The sequence below is a fragment of the Meles meles genome, chromosome 12 (genome assembly GCF_922984935.1).
Source record: "Meles meles chromosome 12, mMelMel3.1 paternal haplotype, whole genome shotgun sequence".
NCBI lineage: Eukaryota > Metazoa > Chordata > Mammalia > Carnivora > Mustelidae > Meles > Meles meles.
In genome coordinates this window covers 31,026,573-31,048,510 of record NC_060077.1, presented here as the reverse complement: position 1 = coordinate 31,048,510, position 21,938 = coordinate 31,026,573, and the positions used below count along the sequence as shown (strand labels likewise).

The window sequence follows — 21,938 nt, the reverse complement described above, 5'->3', positions numbered from 1 at the left end:
CCCATCTGGAGAGTGGCTTGGACTCAGGTGGTGATAAGGAATGTTGGAGAGATGCTTTACAATCTGTTTTGAAGTTAGAGCCATCCAGATGTGTTGGATAAGATGTGAGACTGGGGTAAAGAGAGGAGTTAAAGAGAAGTCCCAATTTGGGGGCTGAATCAAGGCTAATGGAGGTGCTGTTCCTGAGACTCAGAAGCCTGGGGGAGGGGAGAGAAGTTTGAGGGAGGAGACCATGAATTCTGCTTTGGATGTAGTTAAGTCTGAGATGCTTGTTGGTATGTCCAAGAGGACATATCTGTTGCTTTTCAGATTGTACTCTAGTCCCTCCACCATGGATTGGAGGCCCCTCAAGTGAGTGCAGGGTCTGCCAAGGCCAGGGCAGACTTTTAGCAATTTAGACAACCTAAGCACTGAAAAGATCACGTATCTTCTCCCATATGTAATTCAAAATCAAAACACTATTAAACATGAAAACCCCTAAATAACATGTTTCTGTAATTAAAATGGCTCTGCTCTGGATTTTCTGAGTGCAAAATTCTGAATGACTTAAGTATAAACTATTCTCCCTGCTTTGTTGGTGCCTCAAATGCATGGGTAGTCTGCCTATTGAGTAATGGGACAGCCCACCAGTTCCTCAGTGGCCCCCAGAACAGGGCCTGGAGTTAATTCAACATAAGAACATTCCACAAATGAATAAATCAACAGTCGTATAAGTTTTCCTTCCTTAAAGATTGAGCTGACAGTCTTCTGGGAAGGCACTGAGACAGCGACCCACTCATATGGGAGACCTGGCACACTTAGCACCCAGTCATTTGGTCTCCCAGGGTTCCGGTTTCCTAAGAAACCTTTGGAGCTTTTGGTGAGAACCTATCGTCATCCTCAGCACCGCAGATCCCTGCTGCCCTCTGCTGCCTGATAGCCGAGTGCATGTGATTCTGCCCTGGGAAGTGTCAGTGAGTTGCCAGGGGAATTAAAAAACCCCAGGGTCCAGGGACTGAGGTAATCCATTCTCCAAAAGGAGGCAATGACCGAATGACTTGGGGGAGTCAACTAATCCCGGGATCCAGGACTGAAAAACCAAGCTATCCAGTACCTGAGATCCATCGACCACAATGTGACCACAAAACCTAGTGGTCCAGCAACTCTGAAGCTGAGGACCCAGAGTCCGAGAGGACAGATCGTGATTGAAAGCCTGACGACCCAAGATCAAGGGGTTTTGTGAACACGTGCCCGCAGGGTCCTGGCATCCCTGGCCAGGGGTCCATGGATGGGGTACGCAAACCTACTGCGCGGCTCTACAGCGTCTCTTTAACCACTGAGCGCCGCACCAGCCTTCCCTTAGCATTCATTGGTGAGTCCTCGGAAGCGTGGACCAATCAAAACCCTCCTCGTGTCTCCAGCCCCCCCCCCGTCGCCGCTCTGGAAAGCTGGGGGCGGGTCCCCTCCAAGCTGACCCAATGGCAATGCAGGCGTGGTGCCGTGCTGGCTGACGATTGGGTATCCATACTGGCTCTGTCAGAGCCGGATTGGCCGGTGCCGGAGACGGAAGCGTCCCGTGGGCCCGAGCTGCCGGAGCTCGGCCGGGGCGATGTGGAGCGCGGGCCGCGGCAGAGCTGCCGGACCGGCGCTCCTAGGGCTGCTGCTGACGCTCTTGGTGCCGAACAGCGGTGCCGCCAAGACCGGCGCAGGGCTCGTGACCTGCGGGTCGGTGCTGAAGCTGTTCAACACGCAGCACAGGGTGCGGCTGCACTCGCACGACATCAAATACGGATCCGGTGCGCTGGGCCCGGGACTGGGGCATAGTCAGAGGGCGGAGCCCGGGGCTGGGAGTTTGAAGGTGGGGTGGTCTTGGGGGAGTCTGCAGGGCTACGAGTCTCGGGATCATCAAGGAGCCTGACTGGGGGGTCAGGGGGGCCAAGGATCGGCCGTTTTAAGGGGGTCGTCGGGACATCGGGGGCGAGGAGGGTTGTCCAGGAGCTGCAGGCCAAGGGATTTCGGAGTTCAGCCAGGGGCCAAGGGCTGGAGATGGGGGCTGGGAGTGAGCCGTTGGGGTCCCAGGATTGAGGTTGTCCTGGAATGTTTATGGTGTCTGGGTAAAGGGTAGGGAGTTCGGAGATTGACCGCGACCCCGGGTGGGGTGGGATGTCGCCCCTCAGGCAGCGGCCAACAGTCAGTGACTGGCGTGGAGGCGTCTGACGACGCCAATAGCTACTGGCGGATCCGCGGTGGCTCGGAGGGCGGGTGCCCGCGCGGGGTCCCGGTGCGCTGCGGGCAGGCGGTTCGGCTCACGCACGTGCTAACCGGCAAGAACCTGCACACGCACCACTTTCCGTCGCCGCTGTCCAACAACCAGGTGAGCCCTCGCCCTGGAGAGGCTCCTTGAGTGTGTGTATGTGTGTGTTTGATGGTGTGTGTGTGGGGGGGGGCAGAATCTAGACATCTAGACTCTTCCTCTCAGTGTCTCTGAGCCTCAGCTTCCTGTGTGAAATGCGAATTTCAATTTAGAAATGTTTCCTGAGCGCCAGCTTTGAGGGGCAACCGACAGGAAGAGAGATCTGCTGGATAGCTCGCTTATCTCCTGGGGTTGAGTTGGACCCAGGAAGCGGACTCACAGGATCTTTGGGGTAGGGAATCAGAAACCCGGCAGGGGAGGAGGAACTTAGGCTGGATCTGGAAGGATGAGTAGGAGTTCTTCAGGCCACAAAGGGGAAAAAACAGGGGTTTGCCAAGCCTGGGGAAGAGGTTGGGCTCCAGTGGAATTCAGTGGAACTGGGGGATGGAGAAGTGTATGGGGTAGTGTTGGGGTAGAAGGGGCTACTGGGGTTAGGGAGGTATTGGGGAGGAGCAGAGGCTGGGGGACTTGCCAGAAGAAGGAGTATGAAATAGAGACCTGTCAGTCTAGGGGTTGGATGTCATACTGAGTAAGGCTCAGAGAGGTTAGGAAGAACATGGAGGAGAGAGGAGGAGGCCTTAACTACTTGGGGGCCAGTGGTTACTGCCCAGACAGATGGGGTAGCGTGAGCGTGTGTTTGAAGAGACCGTGTTAGGGAGAGCCCCCTGGGTGCTGGGGGTGATGGCGGTTGTGGCCCATTTTGCAGCTGTGGAAGCTGAGGCTCAGAAGGATCCAGGGAAGGACCCAAGGCCCAGTGCTCTGGGTGTGAGTGCTGCTGCCAAAGTGACCACAGGGGATTCAGTGTGCCCTCTGTGGTAAGCACTGTCCTTCTACCCCCCTGCACCCACAGGAGGTGAGCGCCTTTGGGGAGGACGGCGAGGGTGACGACCTGGATCTGTGGACAGTGCGCTGCTCAGGGCAGCACTGGGAGCGAGAGACTGCTGTGCGCTTCCAGCACGTGGGCACCTCTGTGTTCCTGTCTGTCACTGGAGAGCAGTATGGAAGCCCCATCCGTGGGCAGCACGAAGTGCATGGCATGTCCAGCGCCAACACACACAATACGTGGAAGGCCATGGAAGGCATCTTCATCAAGCCCAGCGTGGATCCCTCCGCAGGTCACGATGAACTCTGAGTGCTGTGGGTGGGTGGATGGTGGATGGATAGTAGGGTGGGGCATCTGCAGGACCGCTCTCGGTGAAGACTTTGGGTTTTTAGTGGTTCTCAAGTGCCTTTGTGATTAAAGAATGTTGGTCTGTGATCGTGTTTTGCTGTAATCCTGGGGGTGACCAGGAGGTGCTGGCTTCCCCGACCTGGTTCACCATTTCTTCCTTAGTGCAAAACCTCTTGTCTCCAGCATGGAATGACAGCTCAACTCATCCACACCTTGATGCTCTTTCAGATACTCTAACACTGCCAACACAACAACCATCTCCACCTTTACATGGTCTGATGGCAGGTGACCCCAGTTCCCTAGCCCCTGAGCTTCACGAACCTTCGCTTTAAGGCCTCATACCCTAGCCTGCCTGGGCAATATGGCATCTCAAGCTCCCACTAGAACTTTCCAGGGTCCTGAGGAGATAACAAAACTTTGAAAGGTTTTGCAAGGGAAGGTAATCACAAAGAACTGCTACCTGCAGAGATCTGAGAAGGCTTCCTGAAGGAGAGGCACAATTCTGGCAGGCAAAGCTTTGCAACTTAAAGGTAGGAACACTAAACAGGAGGGCCCTAATAATGGAAGGGAACAGTTTTGCTGGTGTGTAGGTGACCTCTAGAGGTTATGAGGAGGACTACAGGGTTCCTGGACCTGCTAACTTGGTCTATGTGGGGCTGTATATGTAGGAGGGGAGGGGTTTAAGGGACCTGCTGGGGTTACCGAGTACCACTTTCCCGAATGAGAACACAAGAGCCCAAGGAGAAGTGGGGGATAGCAGCTGGTGGGAAGGAGCTTGGAGGAGTGTGGGCAGAGCACCTTACAGATAAGAAATCCCCTGGTCTTATGGGAGTGTGAGAAAAGCTCTAGCTAATTGTGAGACTTGATGGGAAGTGGCTCACACTGTAGGCTCTGGACTATTACTGGCCCACCCTCTCAACCCATGAGCTCCTGCTCTGGTCAAACACAGACCTTCTGTCTCCTCTACTGCCAAACCCCTCAAGCATTGTCTACAAGTTTAAGCTCTTCTCCCATCACTCACCTGACCCACGACATGATTGCAGTATGCCTAGATGAGTAGCAGAATCAAACTGTACAGCACGTAGGAATTCTTGGGGGAACCAAGGCTGAAGCCGTGGGAACACTTAAGATGGCTCCAGGCAGAATGTAGGACAAGACCAAAAATTAAATTGCAGCAGCAGAGCACCCATTTCCTGAACACTGTCAGGCACTTGGCCAACGATTTATACAGCATCTCATTTGCTCCTGGTAATAATTCTATGAAGCAGGTTCAATTGTCTTAATTTTGCAGATGAGACAGCAGGATGCTATAAAGTTTCAACCCAGCAGTACCTGCCTCAGAAACATTTGCTCTCCGCCATTGGACTGAGAGAATAAAATGGAGGGGGCGGGCAGGCAGCGATGCACTATAGTCTAAGCAACCCCCCCCCCCCCCCCCCCACACACACACACTGCAGCTGTGTGAGGGCTGAACGGTGTATATCTTTCTGGGTCATCAGCTCTGGGTAGGCTCTTAATGCGTTTCCACAAAGTGGATAACAATTGTGGGGGACTCAAGCTAACACCCTCTTCCCCGCACCTCCCACAGATCCACAAGGCTTCACTGGCTCCAGGACCAGGTCTCTGCAGCTCAGGCCTAATCGTGTGGCTCCAGGTCAAGCCAGGCGATGAGTTGGGGTTGGGTGCCGAGCGGGGGCTACCCTAGCCGGGAAGTCCACTGCAGCCGAGCATCTTGTTCGGGAAGCACAGGGAGAGATATCAACACGCAAAATGAAGCAGCCCGCGCGGCCCTGCTCCACAGAGAACTACACAGAGGTTTCGGGCATTCTCTCAGGATCGCAGGCCTCTTCCCAGTGGGCTCAACTGCGCTGACGGCGCCCCCCTCCGGGCTTCCAAGCGCTCTCGCTCGCGCCGCTATTAAACTCGCAGAGACTGGAGCTGAGAAAAGGCGGGCAAAATTCCTTTTGATAAGTTATGAATGGGGAGAAAGTGTTTGTAGTACTCATTGTTAAAACCACGGAGCTGGGGACTTGGCCGGCTCCCGGCCAATCGGAACCCGGAGGCTATTTTGAAATCGCTCCGGTTTTAGCCAATAGGCGTGCAGGAGGCGAAACCCCGCGCCGGCTCCGGCCAATGAGTGCGGCGTTATGCTAAGAAGCCGGGGGCCGGGCCCCGCCGACTGTCAGCGCGTTAAAGATGGAGCCGGCGAGCGAGAGGGCGCCACGAGGTGCGGGGTCGTCCTGATGTGGACGACGGGGGCGACCAACCGCCAGGACCTTTCTCTCGCTAACCTTCCGCGTCCTGCCCCCGGCCTGGTTTGGAAGGGGCGTCCCACCGCGTGAGTAGCAGGGTCCGAGGTGGAGGGCACCCGCAGGGCGGCCCTACCCGGCGGAACTGTGCAGAGGGGCGCAGCCCGGACCCTGGGCGCCCTCTCCGCGCAGGGGACTCCAGAAGGGCGGGAAGCCTCCCTTGTTCCTTTGCTTCGCTCTGGGCCTCCAGGCAGTGAATCTTTAGGACTGGAAACCAAGTTGGGGGCTAGGGGCCAGGGATGGGGGCCTGAGCCGGCAGGGGTGCGCCGTTCGGAATGGGGCCACCCTCCTTCTCTCGGAGCCGCAGACCGAATGAGGCCGTAGGGTCGTCGGGCTGTACCCACCCTGGCTCCGTGCGGGAGTGGGCTTCGGACTGCGGCGGAGCGCGGGTCCCTCTCCTTTGTGTGTTTGCCCCCTCCCCCGTCCGCTCCCGCTCCTGGGTTGGAGCGACCCCTCGGTCTGGGGTCTCTCCCGCACCGCAATGTGGAGCGTGCTGGGGAAGGTCCAGGACCTTCTGACGACCTCTAGGACCGCAGCCCTGCCGAAACCCTCCTCGCCTCGAGGTCCAGGACAGGGCCTCTAGCCCCACCCACCCATCCACGGTTGAGCTTCCCGCCCTGGGCTTATTGGGGACTGTGGGGGTCCCTCCTGCTGGCCCCAGGTGCTCTGACGAGGTTGCACTACTGTGCTCTGAGAAGCAGTGCAATGATATTGTCAAAGCATCTGGGACCAGCCTTGGGAAACCCACCTTCCCCACACTACCAACCTCCTCCCCAGGACAGGCCCCTTGGGCCTACAGGACCTCCCTTCCCCCCGTCCCTGGCCTCGCTCCCTTCTCCATGGAAACTTGAGATCCTGGCCAGGCCTGGGCCTCTAGGGTCAGAGGGCACCCTTCCCCCCAGGCAGAAGCCCCACCCCAGTGGGCCTGCATTCCAGGTCAGATCCTCACAGACCACCACCAGGAGAGGCCAGAGGCGCTGGCAGGCCTGCCTGACACTCTTTCCCTGTTGCACTACTGTGGGCCGCTGGGAAGCAGTGCAATGATGAAAGGGCATCGGTCAGGCCCAGCCCACCACCCATAGCGCCTGAAGGCAGGGAGTTTTGCTGCCTCAGTGCGCTTGCTAGCAGTGAGGAGTAGGTGTGGAACGGGACTGACCCCTCCATCAGAGGACTAGGTGAGTGCAGAGCTGGGGGGTCCTCCCACAAATTCTTCTTCTGGGTTATGGCTGGACAGGAGCAGGGGCAGAGGCCCTGGATTCAGAAAAGCTCTGCTTTGAAGAAGATCTTTCCACACCAACTTCCTGGGTAAGACTGGGGACTTCAGCTTTGGTCAGGGCCTTGTGGAGAAATGGAGACCCACTGTGTTGCCTGGCTCAGACCCAGCTCAACTTTGACCATGCACAGGTGGGCTACACCCCGCCCTCCTTGAGGGCTTGGGGAGGGTCAGACTCTGGAGAGAACATTCTCCTGGGTTCTTAGCAGCAGCACCATGTGGGGTGGGTGGGTGGACTTGGGCCATGAAGCCCCTAGGTGATACCCATCAACCATGCCAGCTTGTTCTCTTACAGGGAGGTACGCTGCCCTGAGACTGCAGGAGGGACCAAGAGGTACCTGGCATGCCCATCCTAACTGCTACAATTAGGGGGACTGCCAAGGAGCCAGGGCCCAGGTGTGCCTGCAAGGTCACCTCCTCCATCAGGACCTACCATAATGCAAAAGGCTTTTGTGTGCCCAGGGACAGTCATTCAAGCCTGCTTCCTTTGAGAGGAGGCCTAGGTTTCCAGATGGGCATTTGGGAGTACCCCTCACCCCTGGCTGAGCACATCAAGATGTCAGCTTCACCCCTACCCGGGGAAGAGGGTAGAAGACCGGGCATCCATGGCTGGTGGTGGCCATCCTTATTTCTGTGCAGATTTTGCACCCACTGGCTGGAGACCCTCACACAGATGTCTCTGGCCCCTGCTGGGGGATGCTTGTGAACTCAGGGCTTTGCTCAAATGTTCCCTCCCAGGGAAAGCCTTTCTTGGCATCCAATATCCCTCCAGCAGAGCCTGCTAGATCGAAATTTCTCATTGTGGCCGAAGTCCTCATCAGACTGGGAGCCCTGAGGGCAGGGACAATGTCCCTTTTTATATCTCTCTCGGCACTGCCTGGCACAGAGGAGGGGACTAATACAACTTAAAAAAAAAAAAAAAGTACATGAAGTGTGAAATATTATTAGCATAACGTGGTGGGGGGCCTAATTAGGGGTCTGCTTGATCCCTCAGAGGTTACTTGTACTGTATATAAAAAGGCACATACTGTATATTTCAAAGTCTTTAAGTCACACGGCAACAGGAAGTAGAATGAAGATTTGAACCCATGTGTATCATATCTGTTTGCATCCCTAGGCTAAAATTTTTTTCCTCCTTGGTTGTTTCCTCCTTGGTTGCTCTCTGATCTCAAAGCGGGAGGAAGTGAGGGCCATCTCCTATGTCGGGGACAGCAGAACCTAGAGGGTGGTGGTTTGGTAGTGGGAGGTGAAAAATTTCTTTAGACTTCTCAGATACACTCCATGGATCTCAGGTTGATCGGGGTGAAGTGGTTTGGAAGGTGACAGAGAGGAAGCGATCCAGGATGGACCCCCTTATCAGTGTGGCTGCGGTGGATGGTGGTGACATCACCAACCAAGTAGGAGAGGGAGGAGAGAAGCCGGTTTGGGGTTGGGAGGGAAGAAGCTGTATGCCAAACTCGGTGTATGTTCAGCATGAGACGCCCAAGAAACGTCTCCAGCCAAAACTTGGATGTGGTTCTGGAATTCAAGGGAGTTCTGAGCCTGAGACGCTGGTTAGAGTTAAGGCAGCTTCGAGTTAGGACCAAGAAGTGGGGTAGGATCGTCCCAGATGGTACCGCGAGGACGGGACCTTCTCAAATGCGTCAGGAGCACCTGGAGATGCTGGTGAAGAGGTAACTTCGAGTACAGAGTAAACGAGTGGTTATACAGGGGAAGAGAAAAGACAGAAGCTGGGGAGGGCTGGGTTTAATGCTGGAGAGTAAATCAGGAGAAGAGTGAAGTCTGAGTATAGGAGTTAGGGACTGAGTGAAGAAGCCCTTGGGGTGTTGTCTACAGACCTCAAGAAGGGAGGGCGAGCAGGCGGAATGGGGAGGGGTGAGAGCCTTAAAGTTGGAAGAGTACTGAGGCTGACCATGTTCCTTGCGCGGCCACCGCCAACTCCCTGATCAAGGTCTGCAACACGCCAGCGGGATGGGGCCTCCGCGGAGCGCAGCGGCGTTTACCCCGTCGAAGGTTTCAGAGCGCATGCCCAGAGTGGGGGGCATTGTCACGTGCGACCGCCTCACGCGGATTGGCCCCTCCGCTCGCCAGCGCCGGGGGTGGGATTGGCTAAAGCGGTCGGGGCGGTGGCGGCTGCACGCGGAGGGAGGCTGCGTCCGCGCGGCGGCTGTGGGGCAGAGAGCAGGTGCGTCCCCTGCGGTCCCCGCCCCGACGGGCCCCGGCCGCTCACGGCGACCCGATCCCTGCCCCTTGGGACCTGCCCCTTCCCCCCCAACGTTCGGGGGCGGGCTCGGGGTGGGGGTCGCCGCGCCTGGATGCTCGGTGGCCCCGCCCCGACGGCCGCTCCGCCCCCAGGCCGCCTGGGCCGCCCGCAGCCACTCTGGGATGGAGGTCCTGGACGAGTTCGACAGCGAGTTTCCCCAGAGTGTGACTTTCTGCCACCTCATCTCCGAGGAGGACTTCGAGAGGCAGGCGGCCACCTACACGGAGCGCGCGCTGCGCCGCCTCTTCCGCAGCATCGACCGCAACCCTGCGCTGGCCGAGAGGGTGGTGCGCAAGGGCAAGCTGGCCGAGTACGAGGGGCGCGGGCTCCTCTCCTTCCTCTGGGTGCGAGCCGGCGGGGCTGCAGGGGGGGAGGCGGGGTGGGGACCACGGGGGCGGGTGCTCGCTCCGCTCCTGCTCCTCCTGCGAGGGTAGGTGACGTGGGGTGGGGTGGGGTGGGGTGGGAACCCTCGGGCCTACCTGAAGCTGCAGGGTGGGGTTATTCCAGAAGTCCAGGCTGCCCAGCTTGGGGAGTGGAGCTGGCAGGCGGCTCACCTGTCTGGCCTCCTCCTGCTCTGCCTCTCCCTTTGTCGTAGGCCAAGTTCTTCTGTGCAGTTCAGGGGGAGCTGAATTGTTGCAACAGCATGGGTGCCCTGGAGATGCACCAGCGCCTAGAGCAGCTGAAGAAGGGGATCCACCGCGTGCACCTCTACTCCCAGGGTGAGGTTCAGCCCCTGCCTGACTTCAGTAATCCAGGAAACCTGACAGGTTCCCTTATCTCTGGTTCTCTGCTTGGCACTTTTTTTTTTTTTTTTTTTTTTTTGTAATTTGGTGTTCATTTTTAAAGTATTAAGACAACGAACATATACAAAACTGGAGACCACAGAGAACACTCAGGGACCAGCCACCCTTCAGCTTCAGCAAGTATCCCCATCTTGCCATACTTGCTTCGGGCTCTGTTCCCCCCCTTTCCTTTTTCTGGAGTGTTTTGGGGGAAATCTCAGACATTGTATTCTTGGATCCTTTAGAATGCTTTTTGATCTGTTAAAAGACGTTTTATAATTACGATGTTACCTAGATTTTGACAATTTCTTTTTTTTTAAAGATTTATTTATCTGGGGGGGTGGGAGGTTGAGGAACCAGGTGGTGGGTAATAGGGAGGGCACGTACTGCATGGAGCACTGGGTGTGATGCCAAAACAATGAGCACTGTTATGCTGTAAATAAACAAATAAAAATAAATATTAAAAAAATTAAAAAAAAAAAGATTTATTTATCTATGTATTTGATGGAGAGAGTGCATGCTTGCAGGAGCAGGGGGAGGGGCAGAGGGAGAAGGAAAAGCAGGCTCAGAGCAGGGAGCCTGATATGGGGCTCTCCATCCCTGGACCCTGAGATCACTACCCCAGCTGAAGGCAGATGCTTAACCAACTGAGCCACCCAGGTGCCTGACAACAATTTTTTTTTTTTTTTTAAGATTTATTTATTTGACAGAGAGAGATCACAAGTAGGCAGAGAGGCAGGCAGAGAGAGGGGAAGGAAGCAGGCTCCCTGCTGAGCAGAGAGCCCGATGCGGGTCTCCATCCCAGGACCCTGAGATCATGACCTGAGCCGAAGGCAGAGGCTTAACCACTGAGCCACCCAGGCGCCCCTGACAACAATTTCTTAATATTAGCTGATACTTAATATTTGGGTGTTAGGTCCTTTGAGGTTCCTTTTCACTAGGATGGCCATGTACTTTGCGTCCATGTTGGCACACTTGTGAGGGTGAAATGAAAGGGGACCACACTAGTGACCACATGGGGATGCCAAGTGAGGGATGGCCATGTCTGTTGGAGTCCCTTTGAGGTGGGATGCTCTCCCCTTACTCCTCCCATGCCATCAACTTGAAGAGCTGTGTTGTCCTTTGGGACATTGCGCTCACTGGATTTGTATCTGTTGTTAGGGTCCCCTGGTGCTGTTTGTCTTGTCCTCCTCTCCCTGTATTTCTTGGGCATTTGCTCTAAAGCCTTGATCAGATGCAGGTTCAGTTCTTGTGGTGCATTTGCCTTCAGTGATACACTAGCTAGTGGTGGCGTGGCTTTCTTCATTGTATGAGGAGGCCTGGCTCACCTGGGTCTCTCACTTTCCATGATGCTCAGTGTGAGTGCTCCACATTTCATCTGATGGGCCCGCAGCATGTATCACTCTCACACAGCCTCCCGAGGAAGTGTCCATGCTATTAAACTCATTTTACAGACGAGGACATAGAGGCCCAGGGAGGGTAGCCAACAATGTGACAACAGTGGCATGTGGTAAGTAGTAGAGTCTAGACTGGAACTCAGATATGGGTTGCTCTAGGGCTTGGGCTCTTCGCCTCCAGGTCAGTGCTCACGGGTGGTAGTGATCATCATTCTAGATGAGCCCTTTCTTTCTTTCTTTCTTTCTTTTTTTTTTCAAGATTTTATTTATTTATTTATTTGACAGACAGCTCAAGTAGTTGGAGAGACAGGCAGAGAGAGAGGAGGAAGCAGGCTTCCTGCTGAGCAAAGAGCCCAATGCGGGGCTCGATCCCAGGACCCTGGGACCATAACCTGAGCTGAAGACAGAGGCTTTAACCCACTGAGCCACCCATACGCCCCTAGATGAGCCCTTTCACTGAGCTGTATGAGGCACCTGTTCATACCCACTTTGCTGGTGTCCAGTAGAAATACTCAGACTCATGGAATATAGGAAGAAAACCTAACGTGGAAATAGGAGAGGGGGCAGGCCCCAGAGTCCTGTTACTCAAAGACTCCCTCCCTGAGTGCCCTTCTCCTATAGAAGGATTTCCTTACAGAGGAAAGGGCCTTTGCACACCCCCAGGATGGCCCTGGAGCTGGGTGTAGCTGGTGAACTCACCTTCCAGGGCCTGGATACCCCATGAAAGGCCTGGCTGAATCAGGAGCTTTCCACAAGGTTTGGGGGAGGCGGCAGACTGACCTGCTTGGGAAAAGCCCAGCCCCCCTAGAGGGTGGTACTCTGTTCCATCCCCTCAAGATTCTGGCCTTGAAGACCATCAGGGTGTGGGTCCTGCCTGGGCTTTGTACAGTGGGAGCTTCCAGTTCTGCTTGTGTGTGAGAGAGAGAGAGAGACAAAAATACCCTTTCCTTGTGGGGGTGGCTGTGGGGTCGGTAGGATGGTACATGTTGGTGCCTGTCAGCAGTGGCTCTGGATGTTCTTACATGGTACCCTTTGTGAGAGGAAGCTTGTGAAGAGCCTACACCATTGTTCAACCTCTGCTCTGCCCTGTTCTGGCCACAGCGGAGGCCCTCATTGGTCCCTTTTGTCACAGATGCCAAGAAGAAGAGAAGAAAGCGAAAACTGAAGAAACCGGAACCCATCCTCTTGAGAGACCAATCAACCTCCCCATGCCTGCCACCAGCCCTGCTGCCACCTCCCCCACTGCCGTCACCCGCCACCACCATGGCCTCTGTGGTGGCCCCATCGCCTCCTGTCTACACTATGCCTAGGGTCTTTGGTCCCTTCCCTCCGTTGCCCAGCAAGTCGGTCAGTGAGCTCATCCCACATTCCACGGGGCCCTGGGAGGGGCAGCCTCCGCCCCTGTGCTCAGAGCCAACCCCGCGGCTCTCCTGGGCCCGCGGCAGTGACTGTCAGAACTTTGTTTTTAAGTGGCACAACGCTGTCTGGAGGCAAAATCTTGGGTAGAATGTTGATAGATAAAGCAGATAAAAGGGGTGTGCTCTGGATGAAGGGTTGGAGGCATGGAGTTTCACTTGCTTGGCCTCAGCTGAACGAGGCAGCCACCATGGGGCAGAATCTTGGGGCGCCTAAAGGACAGGTGGAGAACCATGGCTGCCACACCCCCAACATCTCCAGCCTCATGCCTGTCCCACCTCATGGCTGGTGTTCTCCTTCCCACTCTCTTTAAGTGCCTCTGCAGTGCCTTCCTAACTACTGCCCTCTCCTGGCCCCTGCTTGTCCCTCACTCTCAAGCCAGGCAACCTCCTCATCCTCTCTCAGTTCCCAGCTTCCCCATCCCGTCCCTCTTAACACCAAGCTTGAGGTGGGCACGAAGGATGACCCCGATGGATTTGCTGAATGAATGACAGTCACATAGTTTCCCTAGTTCTTGTATAAGGTGTTTTTCTTCCCCACAAGCCCCCAAACTTATCCTAAGATTTCCCTTATTTCCTGCAGATGGAGAAGTTGGAGGTTGCAAGGTCAGAAGTGAAACTGAATTGGGCTGGCCTGTCATCGAACCCAAAGAGGTGGAAGGAATGGATTCTAGGCTCAGGGCAAATGGAAAGAGCATTTTAGGGAGCACATTGTGGACCGTGCTTGGTTCCCATTTTTCCCTACCTTGTTCATCCTCACCACAATCCAGAGGAGTTGTTATCCCCATTTTATAGGGACGGAGTCAAGGCTCATAGAGGTCTGCTCTGCGCCCGGGAGTCCCTGTGGGAGGGCCTGTCCAGGAGGAGCCCAGAGCTGATGCTCCCCTCCCTGCCCTGTCTTGCAGACACATGGTTGATCTGACCCCCTTGGTCCTCAATCCCGGAGGCTTCCATTTCTCGTACCTGGCTGGAAGCAGTGCGCACAAGCTCCACTGCCCTGGCTTCCCCTGGTAAGCGTGCCTCTGAGCCTCTCTGGGGTGGGATGTCATCCTGGCTTGATGGCATCATGGCAGTGTATATGAGGGCCAAAAAAACATTCTGTGTGGTGGTCCTTCGCATTTCCTGAAAGGGCCCTAATGTAGCCGGGTGCTGGAAAAGTCACTCCCCCTTCCTAGAGTGTGTAAATGCAGAGAATGGGCAACAAGCAGCTCAAAGACGCACCAGAAAGGGAACGATTCCATCAACTGTGGGTAGCCCTAAGGTTTACACACATGTGTTTTGCAAATCAGAGATTTACTGAATATGTGGTTTGTTTGCTTGTTTGTTTTAATCACCCGTTTTCGACATTTATGGTGGTGGTGAGTATTTCCCATGGCATTCTGTGGAGGGTTATTTCAAAGTATGTACGTAGACTGGCTGCTTCATTGCATCAGATGATTTTTTTAAAATAGCTATTTTTTAGAGGAGTTCTATATTCACAGCCAACTGGAAAAGTGCTGAGAGTTCTCAGATCCCCCTCCCCCTACTCAGGCACAGACCCCACCCCCCCACTATCAACGTCCCCCACCTTAAAACTGATGAACCGACATTGACACATCATCACCCAGAGTCCATATGTATGGGCTCACTCTTGGTGTTGTGCATTCTATGGGTTTGGACAAATGTAAAATGACAGGTGTCCCCTATCATAGTGTCCTGCAGAATAGCTTGATTGCCTTCAAAGTCCTCCATGCTCCAGCCGTTCATCCCTCCCGCCCCCCAACCCCTGACTACCACTGATCTTTTTACTGTCTCCATGATTTTACCTTTGCCAGGATATTACATACTTGGGATCATACAGTATATAGCCGTTCCAGATTGGTTTCTTTCACATACGGTTCCTCCATGTCTTCTCGTGGCTGGCTCATTCCTTTTCAGCACTGAATAACTGGGTACACTGTAGTTTATCCAGCCAGCTGCTGGAGGACATCTTGGTTGCTTCCAAGTTTTCGTACGGACATAAGTTTTCAAATCTCTTACCAAGGAGCACGGTGGCTGGATCACATGGTGATCCTATGTTTCGTTTTAAAGAAACAACTGAAGTGGTTGTGCCATTTTGGATTCCCACTAGCAGTGAGTGAGAACGCAAATGACTTATGTAAGAAACCTGCACAGTTCTATAGAGATGATTCTATTTTTTTAAAAGATTTTATTTATTTATTTAAAAGAGCGAGATCACAAGCAGGCAGAGAGAGAGAGTGGGGAAGCAGGCTCCCTGCTGAGCAGAGAGCCCGATGTGGGGCTTGATCCCAGGACCCTGAGATCATGACCTAAGCCGAAGGCAGAGGCTTTAACCCACTGAGCCACCCAGGTGCCCCAGAGATGATTCTAAATTTAGTTGATGGAAAGTTTATTCACGAAGACACCCAAAGTGTAAACAAACCTTTAAATATGTTTTTGGTTTCCTTAGTAATGAAAGATGTTGCATGTTAAGGTTGCTAGGATGTGTGTTCTCTGCCTATCAAAAAGCCCCAGGTAGGGACTTGTGGGTGGCTCAGTCAGTTGCGTGTCTGCCTTCGGCTCAGGTCATGATCTCAGGGCCCTGGGATCGAGTCCCACATTGGACTCCTTAGTCCTTAGTAGGGAGCCTGCTTCTGCTTCTGCCTGCTGTTCTCCCTGCTTGTGCTTGCTCTCTTGCTCTCTCCGTCTGAAAAATAAGTAAATAAAATCTTGGAAAAGAAAAAAAAAAAGCCCCAAGTGAAGAGAATCCAGTGCTGTAAGGGCTTTAGGAAGAGAATCATTTTTGTTGTGAAAATACTATATATTGGCTTTTTTCTTTTAAAAGGTCTTTGAGCATCATATGAATTCACCCATTTAAAATGTTCACTTTAGTGCTCGCTTCGGCAGCACATATACTAAAATGTTCACTTTAGTGGCCTTTTATATATTCACATTTGTGCAAACATGCCCACAGTCCAATTTTAGAACATTGCTATCATGTCCAAAAGAAGGGAGTGAAAAGATAACACATAGAATGGGAGAAAAGATTTATAAATCAACAATAAAAAACCCATTCCAGAAAATGGGCAAAGGACTTGAATAGACATTTCTTCAAGGAAGACATACAAATGGCCAATAAACCTAGGAAAAGATGCTCCCCATCACTAGACATCAGGGAAATGCAAATGAACACAGTGAAATACCACATCCCACCCACCAGGATGGCTCTTAACATCAATGGCATATTGATGAGCATGGGGAGAAATTGGAACTCTAGCATGTGACTGGTGGGAATGAAAATGGGGCAGCCACCATGGCAAAAAGGCATGGTGGTTCCCCAAAATGTTGAGCATAGAATTGCCATATGACCCAGTAATTCCACTCCCAGGTATATGGCTGAAAGAAGTCAAGTAGAGAGACTCACATGCTTGCCCATGAATCTCCATAGTACTGGCATCACAGTGGCCAAAAGGAGGAGACAACCCAAGTGTATCTAAGATGAACAAAATGTGATCTAGCGATATAACAATGTTGAAACAAGTGAAAGAAGCCAGCACGAGAGGACAAATTACTGTATGGTTCCAGAGTCCTCAAGACAAAGTAGATGAGAGGTTACCAAGAACTGGGAGAAGGAAGTGGGTTGTTGCTTAATTGGTACGGTTCCTGGGAATAGATAGTGGTGATGGTCTCAAGACATTGTGAATGTATCTAATGGCACTGAATTGTACACACAAATGGTGAAAATGGTAAATTTTATGTATATTTTACTACAACAGAATACAAACAAGAAACCCTAGCACCACTTAGCTGTCACCCCCCAGTTCCTCCATCCCCTGGCCCTAGGCAGCCATTAACCTACTCTCTGTGGATTTGCCTGTTCTGGACTTTTCATATAAATGAAACCATACAATAACATGGTCTTTCGCGACTGGCTTCTTTCATTTAGCATAACGTTTACAAGGTTCATCCATGTCATAGCATGTGTTAACTCAAATTTCCTGTTTATATATTTGAATTGGCAGAATAGTTTATTTTTATTTATTTATTTTTAAAGATTTTATTTATTTTGGAGCGAGAGCGAGTGCGTGCATGCGAGTGGTAGTGGGTGGGGAGAGAGAGGGAGAGGGAGAGAGAGAATCTCAAGCAGACTCTACTGAGCGTGGAGCCTGACGCAGGACTCGATCTCAAAACGCTGAGGTCACAACCTGAGCCAAAACCAAGAGTTGGATGTTTAACTGGCTGACCCACCCAGGTGCCCTTGGGGATAATTTATTTTATTTTTTATTTTTAAAAATTTGTATTTAGGGGTGCCTGGGTGACTCAGTTGTTTGGCGACTGCCTTTGGCTCGGGTCGTGATCCTGGCATCCTGGGATCGAGCCCCACGTTGGGCTCCTTGCTCGGGGGTGAGCCTGCTTCTCCCTCTCCCTCTGCCTGCTAATCCACCAGCTTGTGATCTCTCTCTCTCTCTGTAAGTAACTAAATAAAATCTTTTTTTAAATTTAAAAATTTAAAAATTTTTATTTAGGGGCGCCTGAGTGGCTCAGTAGGTTAAGCTTCTGACTTCAGCTCAAGTCTTGACTCGGGGTCCTGGGGTATTGCCCCACATCGGGCTCTCTGCTCAGCGGGAGCCTACTTCCCCCTCTCTCTCTGCCTGCCTCTCTGCTTACTTGTGATATCTCTCTGTCAAATAAATAAAATATTTTAAAATTTTTAAATTTAAATTTGAGTTAGTTAACATACGAATTTCCTGTTTCTTAAATTTCTTTTTTAAGACAAATTTTTGTTTTTTTTTTAAGATTTTATTTATTTATCTGACAGAGAGCGAGAGATCACAAGTAGGCAGAGAGGCAGGCAGAGAGAGGGGGAAGCAGGATTCTTGCTGAGCAGAGAGCCCGATGCGGGCCTCAATCCCAGGACCCTGAGATCATGACCTGAGCTGAAGGCAGAGGCTTAACCCACTGAGCCACCCAGGCACCCAAGCCACATCTTTCTTAGAGCAGTTTCAGATTCACAGCAAAACCGATAGGAAAGAACAGAGAGTTCCCACATGCCCCTCACCCCCAGTATGTGCACAGCTGCCCTCATGAACAACATCCACTCTGGAGTGGATGTGTGTTAACAACCGAAGAGCCTGAACTGACATCATTATCACCAAAAAGTCATAGTCTCCATCCTGGTTCCCTTTTGGTGTGTACATTCTATGGGTTGACTTTCTTTTGGTGGAATGGTATTCCATTGTATGGCTATAATACCTCGTTTTCTCTATCTGTCCATGAGCAGATGGACATTGGACATAACAAAACCAGAGGCTGTGGCATGGCTCTCAGGGCATTTCTACTTCCATTTCTTTTCTACTTCTATTTCCATTTTTTGGCTCTTGTGAATAATACTGTTAGGAACATTTGTGGCTTAGTGTCTGTGAGGACATGGTTGTCAGTTTTCTTGGGTATCCCCGTTAAGAGTGGAATTGCTGGGTCATATGGTAAGTCTGTATCTTGAGCAACTGCCAAAGCCACAAGGCCCTTATCAGACATAGGATCTGCAAGTGTTTCCTCCCACTATGTGGATGGTCTTCACACCTTCTCCCTGGTGCCTTTTGAAGCACAGAAGTATAAGGTTAGTCCTTTCAAAAGGCAGTTTATCAGAACATCAGGACCCATAGGAGTTTTTAAATTCTTTGCTCTGTTAGTTGTTTTGTTGTTGTTGTTGTTGTTTTTTTAAAGATTTTATTTATTTATTTGACAGAGAGAAATCACAACAGGCAGAGAGGCAGGCAGAGAGAGAGAGAGAGAGAGAGAGAGAGGGAAGCAGGCTCCCCGCTGAGCAGAGAGCCCGACGCAGGACTCGATCCCAGGACCCTGAGATTATGACCTGAGCCGAAGGCAGCGGCTTAACCCACTGAGCCACCCAGGCGCCCCCATGTTGTTGTTGTTTTATTCGAGAGAAAGCAAGCACAAGCAGGGGGAGTGGCAGAGAGAGAAAGAGAGAGAGAAGCAGGCTCCCCGCTGAGCAGGGAGCCTGACATGGGGCTCCATCCCAGGACACCAGGATCATGACCTGAGCCGAAGGCAGACACTTAACCAGCTGAGCCATCAGAGCAGGCGGCCCTGCTCTGGTATTTTCAGTCCTGGAAGCTGGCCCCAAGGAGATGATGAAGGGAAAGAAAAAAGCGATTGTGTACCAAAATGTCTGGGGCAGTGTCATGTAAAAGAAAAACTGGAAACAGCTTAAATTTGCATTCACTGAATTATGGAATATTATGCAGACATAAAATTATAAACCTGATCATGTAGATTCATGAATTATGTCTAAGTGGAAGCAGTAGGCTATGCAGTCAGATCAGAAGTAGGTGGGATGAAGGGATAGGAAGGGGACTGACAGCTGGGTGACAGAGAAGGGGTTGTCAGCAAACACGCACAGTGTTGTCATGAAGCAACATGTAAAAGTGAGGCGTTGGCCTTACCAGATCCTCACAGAATTATGGGGCCATGCACTGGGGCTGGACCCTATCAGAGCATTGCTGTCAAGATACCTTCTAGCTTTCTCTAGGCATCATTTTATAAAGGTGTGATTCAGTTAGACAATGTCATTTTTTTTAATCTTGCCTTTGTCACTCATCAAGGCCATGGGGACGGGTCCACTTCTTTATGGTCTTTTGAAGTCGAGCTTCATTGGCTGTATGATATCCTTTGTCTGTAGTACAGTCCCTTACCTAACACCACTTGGGGCTTCCATGAACACACGAGGTGCTTCTGGTTGCTTTTCCACGAGGATTAAAGTCTTTATGTGCTAAACCATTCCTGAATTTCAGATGAATTTCCTGAAGCGGAATTATAAGGGAAATGGTATGAACAGTTTTCAAAAGGCTCTTTTTTCAGACTCTAAAACAATACGTATTTACTGTGGGCAATCTGAAAACCACACACAAAGGAGAAGAAAAGCCATACCAAACCACCCCTATTCCTACTGCCAGAAATAACCGGCACTAGCATATAATTGTCTTTTCCCTGTGGAGATGCATATCTATACACGTCTGGTAGTCTGTCACCTCATTGGGACTGTCCTGTTGGGCAGTTTCATAGCCAGCTGTGGAATGTGTTTCTTCTCATGTCTTTAGAAATAGACTTACATTCACCAAAAATAGATGCACAGTGTTCCATTGTATGGATGGAAGATTTCCTCAACCATTCTTGCTCGTTGAAACATTGCCCTGATGAGGACAATTTTAGGCTCTTGTTACATATTGCTTTCTGAGTGAGCTGTGTTCTCCTGATGTTGTCGTCAAAACTGGGGTATTTTTAATTGGCTTTAAAAAGTTTACAAAAGCAGGACACGTTCTATGGGAAAAAGTTTGTAATAGAGAAATGAGTATGTAAAATATAAGAGGCCCCTGCTCGGAGTCCCACTGCCAAGAGTTTCATGTGTACCCTTCTAACACACACACACACAAATACACTGGTTAATTTTGTAACCAACACAGGATTATATTGCATAATACTTCCCAGCAGCATACTTTCCAGCAGCTGGCATTTTGCCACTACTGTATCACTTGGGGATCGTTATTTGCCGGGGTCTTCCGACCTACGTCAGTCCAACAGCTGCAGAACAGCCTGTCACATGGCGGCCGTGGTTCCTTTAGCCATTCCTTTAGCCACAGAGGAATGTTTAGGTGGTTTCCAGGTTTTCACAATCACAAACATTGCTGCGGTGAACAGCCTGGAACAATCATCCATGGGAGAGAGTTCTGGAAGTAGAAATGCCCTGAGAGCCATGCCACAGCCTCTGGTTTTGTTATGTGTACTTCTGGTGGCTCTTTGTGCCGGTATCCCACCTCATGGACATGTCTTGGCTATCTCCTGCACAGGACCTCGGCTTGTTGTGGCTCCCCCAAGACCAAAGAGACGCCACTCTCTCCTGTGAAAGCCTCCATCTTCACCCCGCCTGTCTTGCTCAAGTTCCAGCCTGTGCCAAGACCCAAAGATGACTCTGAGAACGACCCCAGCAGCTCAGAGTCTGTGCCTCCCAAGAGGAGCCCATAACTTCTTCCCTACAGACCATGGCTAGAGGAGTGAATAAAGTTCCTGTGGAGGTGCTTGCTTGTGCTGGGCTCCCTAGAAGCTTTACAGTCCCATGGGCTTCCTCCAGCCAGAAGAGGTGGTCAGGGTGGTGCAAGCCTGAGGCCCCGGCGGCCTGAGCCTGCATCCGGTAATTGGTCAGATTGGTGGTAGTGTGTAGTCCCCTTGCTTGCACTCTCATATGGGAATTGAGCCATGGTACTTTTTTTTTTTTTTTTTTAAGAGAGCGAGAGAGAGCATGAGACAGTGACTCCCCTCACGCAGTAACCTGAGAATCAAACCTGCATGTGAGATATGAGTCCTCACTAAATGCTTGGTGACTGCTGGGTGTTAGCAGATATTCACTGAACCCTTGTGTATGCCCCACACCTTGTTTGGGACTGGAGATAACAAGCTAAGTGGTTGGGGGGGTCCCTGCTCTTAAGGAGCTTACATCCTATTGTGTGTGTGTGTAACCAGTGCAGAGATCTAACAACAGGGTTCTAAGTTGTGGTAAGTCCTGTGGGAGCTGAGTTGGACATGTATGCAGTGGGCTGTCAGGGAGGGCATCTCTGAGGATATGACGTTTATATTGAAACCTAGAAAATGAGAAGAAGGCAGCCATGAGATGAGAAAGGCCCGAGAAGCTGACTTTGGGTGACTGGCTAGTGGTACAGTTGAGTACGGGGAAGAAGGAGGATGGAGAATTCTGTTTTGACCAGACATGTTAAATTTGAGATCAGGGGTATCTAAGTAGAGGTCAGGAATCTGGAGTGTTGGCCGTCTAATGATGAGAATCAAGGGATACAAGTAATATTTAAAGCCACAAGGCTGCGCAAGATCACCCAGTGCGTTGGTGTAGATGGAGGCCAAGGGCTCAGGCTGGAGCACATGAGCATAGT

General features: G+C 51.8%; 2 protein-coding genes across 2 annotated transcripts; both read left to right on the top strand.

The window, feature by feature from the left end:
* Nucleotides 1-1,544: 1,544 nt before the first annotated feature.
* On the top strand, nucleotides 1,545-3,650 carry SDF2L1 (stromal cell derived factor 2 like 1). The gene is made up of 3 exons (XM_046025292.1): nucleotides 1,545-1,775; nucleotides 2,157-2,353; nucleotides 3,243-3,650. The coding sequence occupies exons 1-3, from the start codon at nucleotides 1,589-1,591 to the stop codon at nucleotides 3,522-3,524; spliced, it is 666 nt and encodes a 221-aa protein (XP_045881248.1). The 5' UTR covers nucleotides 1,545-1,588; the 3' UTR covers nucleotides 3,525-3,650.
* Nucleotides 3,651-9,116: 5,466 nt separating this feature from the next.
* LOC123953870 lies at nucleotides 9,117-21,036 on the top strand. The gene is made up of 6 exons (XM_046024341.1): nucleotides 9,117-9,752; nucleotides 10,004-10,127; nucleotides 12,720-12,934; nucleotides 13,586-13,656; nucleotides 13,908-14,012; nucleotides 20,847-21,036. Exons 1-6 carry the CDS (start codon nucleotides 9,117-9,119, stop codon nucleotides 21,019-21,021), a joined length of 1,326 nt encoding a protein of 441 aa, XP_045880297.1. The 3' UTR covers nucleotides 21,022-21,036.
* The last annotated feature ends 902 nt before the right edge of the window (nucleotides 21,037-21,938 follow it).